This window comes from Archocentrus centrarchus, chromosome 5, assembly GCF_007364275.1.
Source record: "Archocentrus centrarchus isolate MPI-CPG fArcCen1 chromosome 5, fArcCen1, whole genome shotgun sequence".
NCBI classification, from domain to species: Eukaryota; Metazoa; Chordata; class Actinopteri; order Cichliformes; family Cichlidae; genus Archocentrus; species Archocentrus centrarchus.
Window position 1 is genome coordinate 21,000,765 of NC_044350.1, and position 10,932 is coordinate 21,011,696.

The 10,932-nt window shown below is 36.8% G+C and overlaps 1 protein-coding gene across 2 annotated transcripts in view; it reads left to right on the top strand.

The window, feature by feature from the left end:
- slc38a3b (solute carrier family 38 member 3b) overlaps nucleotides 1-10,932 on the top strand; it is a 33,356-nt gene extending 22,424 nt beyond the window's left edge. For both annotated transcript variants that reach the window (XM_030729856.1, XM_030729857.1), the window contains 9 exons: nucleotides 2,083-2,165; nucleotides 3,347-3,405; nucleotides 3,753-3,926; nucleotides 4,100-4,179; nucleotides 4,262-4,362; nucleotides 4,948-5,072; nucleotides 5,164-5,308; nucleotides 7,257-7,360; nucleotides 7,472-10,932. In XM_030729856.1, the coding sequence (XP_030585716.1) occupies nucleotides 2,083-2,165; nucleotides 3,347-3,405; nucleotides 3,753-3,926; nucleotides 4,100-4,179; nucleotides 4,262-4,362; nucleotides 4,948-5,072; nucleotides 5,164-5,308; nucleotides 7,257-7,360; nucleotides 7,472-7,576 (976 nt within the window). In that variant the 3' untranslated portion in view covers nucleotides 7,577-10,932. The remainder of the gene's footprint in view (nucleotides 1-2,082; nucleotides 2,166-3,346; nucleotides 3,406-3,752; nucleotides 3,927-4,099; nucleotides 4,180-4,261; nucleotides 4,363-4,947; nucleotides 5,073-5,163; nucleotides 5,309-7,256; nucleotides 7,361-7,471) is intronic.

Here is a 10,932-nt window from a genome sequence, read left to right on the forward strand (position 1 = left end):
ACAGCTGCAGGTGGTGTAAAATAGGGTGCCAAATTCTGTGGCTGAGCATAAGGATTGGTCAGCTCAGGGCCAGTTCTCAGCAACTGAGGTACACACTGTTCATTTCCATTCAATGATCCTTGTCCAAATTCATGGCGTCACAGAAACTAAGAGGAGTGAGGGGTGTGTAGTGGGGATGTGGCTTTATTTATGACTAGCAGCTCTTGAAATAGAAAGGAATTGTGTGGTGGAGAGGCAGCCAAGTGGTTTTCACTCTTTGCCTGAGTTTAAGTAGTTTTTAAGTAGGTTTGGTGTTGTTTTGTGTAGGGTATGTGAAATTTATCAGGTAAAATATAAAGGGTGCAGTGGAGTCTAGCATGCTTAGACATTTAAAAACAATAGCTAGTTTGCTATTTGGTTCTGGGCAGGCTCTGTGCAGCAAGAAGTCTTTTTGCTAAAAACAGCTATCTGCCTGTAATCACAAGATCCATTATTAATATGAGCTTAATGCAGAATAAGCAAGTATTGTTACCGTTAACACAACTTTGGATGCTAAATGTTAACATACTGTTACTATCAGAAAAAACACAATTTACTCATAAAGACTGTAGTATGACCTTGGTATTTGAACTCTAGACTTGAGTTGACATGATTTGTCCCAAGTGACTCACGTATGAAAGTTGATCTGATATGACCTACTGACCAAAAGGCCAAAGAAGACATGACCTGTCATTTGTGTAACTTCCCCTGCTTTCAAGGGACCACTCCAAGTTCACATGCATGCACGCGCATGCACACGTACACGCACGCACACACACGCGCGTGCGCAAACACTGCTAGTCTCATTGCTCACACAGTGTTTCAGCACGTAGGCCTATGGCAGACAGCCGATCCCACTGGTTATGTTTATTTCAGGGTTAAGAATAACAGGCTTAGCAGTGAAAAACGGGGTTTAGTGGACAAAGACTCTCCTGTGCACAGGATTTAAGAGACAGTAGGCTTTAAAGGTTTGATAATATCCTCTTTAAAGCTGCATGCTTGTGTGGTCCCTCTTGGGTCTACAGCTACTGACGTTTTAAATTTACTGTTATTGCCCTGAGAGTACATATACACTTCTGAGCAAGTCAGTTGAAATGACAACAAATCATGTCCACTAAAATCTAGAGTTCAAATACCAAAAGACAATTATTTTTTTAATTTAAATATCTAATGTCCATCCTTAACCACATGGCTAGATTACTGTGCCAAATCAACAATGAAAGCAATATTATAAAGTCAGATGCATGAATTGATGTGGAGCCAAAGCAAGTGGCTGATTCGGTTGTCAGCATTTACACCTGTGTGGGCGGCGTCAACAGCGACATCAGGTTACAGTGTAGGGTACAGCATAGGGTACAGTGTAAGGTACTGCATAGGGTACAGTGTACGTTATTATGTAGGATTTCAGGCAGGTTTGCAGTTATGACAGGCCTACAGTGTAGATTTAACACAGAAGTATGAATTGACTGTAACACTAAGACATGCCCACATGTCCTAAGAATAAACATATACAGCTAAGCTTGGCTATTTAAGAGGCACGACAGGCATTTTTACTGAAGCATTTTCACAGGATGTTTGTTCAGAGTCAGGACATGTGTGTGTACCTGAGGAGACCGTAATATTTGCTGACTTCTTCAGTGCTATGTTGTTTAGGCTCCATCATGTCTTCCTTTACTGCAACTGTGACCTGTCATATAAATAATCTGAGTTATGCAACACTCTATTCTAGTACTTCTGTCCAGAGCAACACAAGCAGACAGATTTTTTTCCACAATCTTGAGGCCAAGTGTGTTCCCAACAGGTTACTGTTGGTCTGACCAAATGGGGCACATGAACCATTTGGACCAGCAGATTTTTAACAGCCTTGTGTCATTTATATGACTGCTCTGACATTTCTTAAATTACAATATCAGCAAAAACAATACAACTAGATATACAGAATGAACACATTTGTTACCATCATACACTCTATTTTTGTCTTAGTCTCCTGTGTAGTGTGTAGTGAGTCTCAGCACGACTGTTTGAAATATTGAGCTTACCAAAGTAAACTACATTTTTCTCCAGTCTGTGGTACTTGAATGGAAACTACCTGGTCATCATGGTCTCTGCCAGTATCATCCTGCCTCTTGCTTTAATGAAACAGCTTGGTGAGTAAAATGTAAATGTCTTTTCTATTACTTTCTCTTTCAAATGGAGATAAGTCCATTTACCAAGGAGACCTGTTGGTCTATTGCAACTTGTGATATAATCTATACATTTGAACAGAATTTTTTTTTTTATGCACTTGAACTACCAACACGGGACACCTGATCCATGAAGGTACACAAGCATTTAAGTATGACAGAAATTAAAACACTCACAAAAGAAATGTACTCCATAATCTCAGGCCACTCAGACAACTTTAACCTTACTGCTGCAGCGGGTAACCAGTCACATACGGGTGACTCTACATTCTTGGTGGGTTACTTTGCAGACACACTGATCAAAGAGAAGCAAGAGGCTCACACAAGTTCCAGTACTGTACATGCATCCCCAGCTCCCTATATGCTCTAATATAAGCAATAATAGATTTGAATTCCTGAAAAACACACACACACACACACACACACACACACACACACACACACACACACACACACACACACACACACACACACACACACACACACACACACACACAAAACTAAGTTTAATATGATTTAAATTTGCATCTGTTAGATTGTTTTAAAATGGATCTCTTCAATAGTTGGGCAGTTCCTATCTACCTGCCTATCATTTCATTCAGGCGCCCTTTGGAACATAATTTTGTAGTTTTGCTCTTTTTTTACTATATTCCAGAGTATCTTAATTTTTTTGGGTTGTTTTCTTACAGTGCATTTATCTAACTCTGACTGCATTTGACAGTTTCTCTTCAAGAAAAATGTTCTATACTTAGAAGTTATTAATTAAGATTATTTCACATTAAGCAACTTACATAATTATTTTGAAGGACAAGGTATGTACATTGAAGTCAAGCAATTAGTGCGTTCTTGCCCTACCCCTCACAGTGGAAACAGCGGGTGCTCAATTAGACATCATTTTTCCTGACATAATCACTCTCTCAATTTTGACATAATCTGTTCGTTAACACACAGTATAAACATGTTTTTTTTCTGCCCTTACAGTGCTGTGAGGTCACTGCACATTTTCAGGATTTTTTTTTGTAGTAGCTTCATTTATAAGAATAAGTGGGAAATAATCTCTGTCTCCACTACAGTTAATAGTTGTCCCAGTCAACACATCTGGTCTGAAGAGCAGTTCTAAACGGTCTCATTCTCTTTATTTTCAGGTTACCTTGGCTACACCAGTGGGTTTTCTCTCAGCTGCATGGTGTTTTTTCTCACTGCAGTAAGTTGGTCCAACACGCACACAGTGGCACATCATCACAGTTGCTGTTCACACAGAGCCTCTTTTACTCTGGCATGTCTTCCTGGCACCCACTTTATGCTACTAACTTTCCCACTCTTGACTCTGTTTTCAGTGGAATGCGTCTGTTTGATAAGCCTAATATAAGAGCTACTTACAGACATCAAAGGTTCAAAGGAAAATCTGTGTATTTAGAGGCTGACTGACCCTCATCTTAGATTAAAATACTTTATCTAATTAGTTGTTGTTTACTGACTCTGACACATTACCTTATCCTTTTGTTGTTTTTTTGATTATAGCCCTAATGCTTCTCTCACATCTCCTTGCAGGTTATCTTTAAGAAGTTTCAGATTCCCTGTCCCTTTGAGGAGTTCTCAGTAAACAGTACTGCTTCCCACCACGGCCTAAACGATTCAAGCCACATCCATGAGCACAACAACGGTGTGGTTCACGAGGATGACGACTCCCACTGCACCCCACGCATGTTCACCATCAACTCACAGGTAGGCGGCTGAGGTGAAGAACTGTTTGCATCTCTGGGTCTGTATCACTTTTGAATGTTGAGGCCACAGATGCTGAGGTGTATAGATGTACTTGCTAGTTTGCACACTTTTTTTGGGAAGCTTAACAGCACTGCTAATAATAGAAAGTCATGTGTTTATGTGTCTCTTCACAGACAGCGTACACCATCCCAATCTTGGCTTTCGCATTTGTTTGCCATCCTGAGGTCCTGCCCATCTACACCGAGCTACGCAAGTGAGTCACCCATCTGTGACCTGCAATGTTTAATAGCATGTCAATGCAGAATGTGGCAATAATTTCCACTCTCTGATTTTAGTCCATCAAAGAAGAAGATGCAGAAGGTGTCCAACATCTCCATCTTTGTCATGTACAGCATGTACTTTCTGGCAGCTCTCTTTGGCTACCTGACTTTTTATGGTGAGGGCAGTTGTCCCTGACACTTCTTTTACACTTGATGTTTCAATACCAGTGGATGAATAGAAATGTCTCCGTCCAAATCAAGCATGCCAGAGCACTGCTAGATATTTGTTATTATTAAGTAAGGCAAAAGGAATGTTGTTCTAACTGGGACATAATAGAACAGGGAGATGATTTTTTTTTTTTTTTTGAAAAGAGAGGTAACTCACATACAAGAAAAAAAAATTGCCAAGATATTTCACAGATGTTGCAAAAGCATTTTTATTATTTTCCTTGCAAAGAAAATATTTTAGGCTCTCATTTTTGTCTTAAGCTAATGAGTGCCTTCATCCAGAAATTATATAATAACAATCCAATGCGGTTTCCATAAAAGCACAGTAATTTTTTCCATGGAAAAAAGTCATACTGATTTTCTAATCAGAGGTTGTTTTGATGTTTGTTCATAAAGAATCTTTTCTGCTTAAAAAAAAAAGCTGTGATCTTTTATGGAATTGCATGTACTGCATTACATGGAACCCAAGCTCCCTCTTGTGGTGACTGTGTGTCCACAGTTAACTAAACTGTTTTCTGTTTATATTCCCGCAGGCAATGTGGAGGCTGAACTGCTGCACACATACAGCCGGATTGATCCATATGACACTTTGATCCTGTGTGTGCGAGTGGCTGTCCTCACTGCTGTAACACTAACTGTCCCCATTGTGCTGTTCCCTGTAAGCTGTGACTTTTATTCAAGTCTTCTCTTAGCTACTAAATTAATATTGTAATATTATAGTGTTTCTAATGTGAATTTTCTGTCCGCAGGTGCGTAGAGCCATCCAGCAGATGTTATTCCCCACCAAATCTTTCAGCTGGTTACGTCACACTGCCATTGCTCTCATTCTTCTCACCTTAATCAACATGCTGGTGATATTTGCTCCAAACATTCTGGGAATCTTCGGCATCATCGGTGTGTATAGTACTGACTTTGACTTTGTTTTTGTCATGGTAACATTTTGGTGTTAAACACGCAAGGAAAGGCTTTATAATACCCTAAATCTGTAAGAAACACAGAGGGGACTAATAGGTTAACAATTCTTCCTGCTAATGTTTAAGCAAATATTTTAAGGAAGCCTGAGTAAGAAAACAAAACCTTGACATGTGAGAGCTGTAGGGAAAAAAACTTCATAAAAATATGAAAACTAACATTTATGTTTCCAAAATGTCTCTTTTTCAGCCACCTGGACTTTTGTGACTGTGGGTTGGGTGTTATGTCTTACTTATTCAGTTGCCATTTGTATATACACAACACGCACAAATAAATATTAAAACTAAAAAAAACGTGACCAGTGTCATGGACACACTGACAGCTTGAGTCAATATTTTTGTCACAGTTTGTTTTCAGACTGAGGTCATGTTTCATAGGTTAGATGTAAAATTCGAAAACATTAACTTTAGGGACCACCTGGTATTTCCTCAAAGTAATGATTTATGCTTTGACCAACATGTAACATTGGAGTATGTAAAGAGCTCACCTGTTTTTGCATCTATACACACAAACAAAAAAGCAAAACAAAATGAAATAAAGATAGATGAGCACTTCCATGTGTGCAAAACCGAGAGGCAGAGCCAACTGGAATGCCAAGGGAGGGATTAGGCATTTGTGTATGTTGTGTAAATAATACAAAAATCTGAATGAATATATATATAATATAAATTCCAAACAAAACTTGCAGAGACACTTATTTATGCACTCACAGGACAATGCACAAGAGAGCGCTTTGCATTTTCTATTCTTTTCATCTTCTTTTTGAGCTGTGCTCATAAACAAAAAGCCTCTCTATACTGAATAAAGAACTGGAAACTGTCATCTCTAGCATGCTTCAGATGTGTTTTAATCTCATAATAACATTACAGAAGTTATATAGACATAGCTGGCACGTGCAAAACATGTTGCCCAGTGATATGTCACAAGAATACAGTAAAAAAGAAAGTCATGACTATATAAACAAATAATATAAATGTCCTATTAAATATTTTCCAGTAAAATTTCACTTTTATGTATCAGTACTTAAAAAAAAAGTCAGCTCCCTGACAATTTTAGTATTTCTTCCTGTTTTTCTTAGTTTTGTCTGTGCTTTGATTAATCCTGCATTGTCGCTTAAAGAATATTTGCCACAATTCTCTCAGGCGACAGTACATTGCCATGGTCATGTTAATATTTCTTTGAAACTGGCTATGAGTACGACAACAAATTTTGAGATTGATTTATTCTGTATATAGGGCTACATAAACAAACTAAAATATTTAAGTGCAAGCAAACAGGAAGGGGAAAAAAAATAGCTATAACAGCTTCCACTGTTTCTTTCTGTAAGATTTTGGAGTCTTGTCTGCGGCAATTTATGTACATTCATCCAGAAGAGGATTTGTAAAATCAGATGCTGATGTTGAATCAGAGGGTCTGGCTCACATTCTCCATTCTTGTTCATCCCAAAGGTGTTTGATGGGGTTAACATCAGGGTTCTGTTCAGGCCGGTCAAGTTCTTCCACACCAAATTTATCCAACCATGACTTCATGAACTTTTCCTTGTGCACTGGGGCATAAACATGATAGAATGGAACAGCTCTTTTCCTAAACTGTTCCCACAAAGTTGGAAACATAGAACTGTCTTTGATAAGCTAAAGCAGTGGTTCCCAAATCCAGGCCTCGTGGCCCAGTGTCCTGCAGGTTTTAGATGTGTCCCTGATCCAACACACCTGAATCAAATGGCTGAATTACCATTCCTTGGTGGATGTTAAAAATCAACTTGAAAAATTATTTAGGAAAAAAAAAATAATAAAAAAATAATGATGAGCCTTGCATATGTGTCATCTAACTTTCATTACAGTATTTCTTTTACTCTTTTTTTATTATTCAGGCGCCACATCAGCTCCTTGCCTCATTTTCATCTTCCCTGCTGTCTTCTACATCCGGATTGTTCCCAAAGAAGATGAACCCATGAACTCTCCTTCTAAGATACTGGTGAGAATATGAAAATATTTGCCTACACTAATCTGATGATGCAGCCTTTCTCAACTTTGTTTACTGGAGTTCTTGATAATTAAGTCTGATGTGTTTTCCCCTCATTCTTAGGCTGCCTGTTTTGCTGCTTTGGGTTTCTCCTTCATGGTAATGAGTCTGAGCTTCATATTAATCGACTGGACAACGGGGGAAGGCCTCGCTGTTGGAGGACACTAGATACTGCTTCATTGTGTGTGGTCTTAGGAAAGGCTTGCCAACTGTAAAACGGTCAGTGTTTAGAGAATACTGTCACCTAAGGGAAACACACTACAGGGCTGCTCAGAACAGCTCCCAGGTTTCTAAATGTACACAATACCGAGTATAGCATGTGAGTAGGAAGGAATCATTTAAATTAACTTTTTGACTGTAACTTAACATACATCTGAACAAAATCCAGGCATATCAACATTTCATTATTTAAGTTAACAAAGAGTAAAAGAATGAGTTTATTTGAAGGATTAGGAATGAACTTTTTTGTTTTTGTTTGCTTCCCTGTGTTAGTGCGATTGTCCAGAGATGATGGTGAAATTGTCCTTTCCTGTTGCTTCCTCTTTATTTACACACAAACAGCTGCAGCTGGTACTGTACAAAAAAAGAAAGTATGATTGTCTTTTAGCAAGACAGGAAAACATTATAATTATACATTATAATATACGGTATAAATGAGATACAGCAAAATATCTTTAAACTTCGTTTTTATGTAATATTAGTTATTTTCCATGAAACGCACAATGGAAGACAGTCAGATGATCTCATCTTGCACCACCAGCAATCTGAACTGTTCATCATTATGTAATATTATATAGTGAGGTGTTTTAACGCCTTAGAGCATGGCTGACAGTTAGTTGTTATGTGTCTACAAGCTTTTGCTCCATATGCATAATTCAGCAAACATTCTTCAACACTTTCTTCACTTTCTTCTGGTGCCTTTAGCAAAAAACACACACACACACACACACACACACACACAGACATACAGTAAAAACAAGAGGGTATATTTATTTAGCTAACTAAATAGTGTTTTTAATTTCAAATGGAATATATTTAACTACAATGACGTTAATAACCACATTACACAGGTGTTACAGACTGATAATAGTTTACTTGTTTGTTAAAATGCAAAAAGTTTGATTTATAATGGTTTTTAGTCCATATATACCAAACTGTGACCTAGAGTATTAACAGTTCAAGTTTACTGCAACAGTTCGTAGAAGTTAATTTACCTCTATCGTCCTTTATTCCTTCTTTAAGGGTTTCAGAAATAGAACTTTTACTCTAACACATCGCAACAATTCACTGAAGTTGTATGTTGTTTGGATTGGGTAAAAATTATATAAAAACAAACAAACAAAAATCAGAGATGCCATTCTTTTCAAGGTTGCTCAATGCAAACATTATAATTATATCTAGTTTCCAGTTTTTTTGCTAAACAGCAGGTAGCTATACATTTAGCTTTATTGTAAGACATAAGAGTGGCACTGATCTCCCTGTTTAATTTTCAGTAGCATCAAAGAAAATATGCATCTCTCCAAAATGTCCAGCATTTCCCTTACTAATAACTAATCACTTGTGGTTAAAATTTAAAAAATGTATTTGTCCTGATTCCAAACACATCAATAAATGGTTAAATTGCCAAGTGAACAGTTTGTTTTTACACAGGTTTGAAAAGCCCTTTTATGGACAAAAGTATGTGGACCTGTGAGCAACATGCATATCTCAGTATATAAGCACACTAGAAGGGCACTCAGCAGAGCGCATACCTTGCCCACCACAAATTTTCTATGTGCCGATACTATGCTGCAATAGATACGACCGAGTGTTGTCATACTAAATCATAAATCATTTGAACAAAGTTTGTTATATGATTGAACTTAAAGTCATGTTGCGCCCTAATTCTTTTAAGACTTATCCTCATAAGGTCAAATGCAAATATGTGAATATTGTCCCTATCTCACATTGATAAAGAATCCTTTTACAAAATCCTGGATCCTGATCATGATTCAAATCACCACCAAAATTTAATAAAGTGTTCCTTGTACCACCTCTGACAACTCCAGAAATTTTAATCGAAATCCATTCATAATTTTCCGAGTTATCCTGCCAACAGACAGACAGACAGACAGACAGACAGACAGACAAGCACAACCGAAAACATAACCTCGCTCTGCCTATTGGGTAAAAAAACAAAAAACAAACAAAAAAAAAAAAGAAACTTTTGTGGATGGCTAATTACTGCTAAAAATAGGTAAACATGAAGAAAATGTGATTTGTAGTTATAATTCAATTTAAGTGATCACAATTTTTAAAATAGACCTCTGTGGTTCTGAACAACATCTAAGCATGCCTTTTTTTCTTCTTCTTCTTTTTTATTTTTAAGTTTGGCCTGCTGGTACTCTGACAGATTAAAATCTGTTAATTTGATGATGTAATGCTTTTGTGATTCAGTCGCATTATCATTGCTTCACTGGTTTATAGTATTTTGATCAGTCTTGTTGACCTTTAACTTGAGTTTAATGTTTTACATGATGTTAAACCTGTTCTGTATTTGGTATAGTGTTTACTAATAACTGTACATTTGGCATATTATAGTGAAGTGTATTGAAGTCCCAATCAGTTCTGTCTTACATGTTATGAAGCTTTCTTAAAAAATCTGACAGGAAATAATGTATCAGACATTACTGTCATTATACTCGGTCAATGAAGACAGTTAATTTTTTTTTTAAATTTATGTATCTTGAGGAATACTTAAAAAATTTTTACTTGCTCAAAGTGATATTGAGACCTATAAAAGCTATGACAAACTACGTATGAATCCACTTTCATGAACTGCGGGGGCTTTAATATTATTTACTATAAGAATATGAAACACCAGTTCACAGCTTTTAAACCAATGCAAGATTTTCTCATGGACAAAAATGATAAAATCTTATCACAAATACTTGCTGCTTGTACCCAAAGATGCTTTTATATTGTATTGCAGCTCTCGGGCTTTAGAAAAGTCAAGAGTAAATTCTCACTTTTTTCAATTTATTTATATGCTACTCTATGTTCCTTTTTTAGCAGTTCTGACTCGAGATTAAATTGTTTTTACAGACTAATTATAAGCAGAAGAAATATTCTGTATTCTCTTCCGTCCTTGCTTTTCTACATTTATTTTGCTGTGCTTGTTGTGGGGTCCATGAAGAGTTAGTCTTGTCAAGTTTAGTAACCAAAATGTGTCTTCATTTTAAGGGATCTTGCCAAAATAACAACTGACTACCTGCTGCTTTAAAATGTTTTTGCTTTTAAACAGGTGTCACCACATGATATCAAATGTTAATCTGTCACATATGTAAACAAATCTGTCTGATATTTTATTAGCGCTGTAGTTAAAGAAGTTGATTATAACATGGCTATAAGTAGATACAATGTCTATGGACTTTGGTGACTATATAAATAATGTATATAAATGTATGCATTTTATATTTGTGTTGCATATTTACAGTAGCTTGTAAAGTGTAAATAGCTGGGACAATTTTAGTTTGGCAATAAAA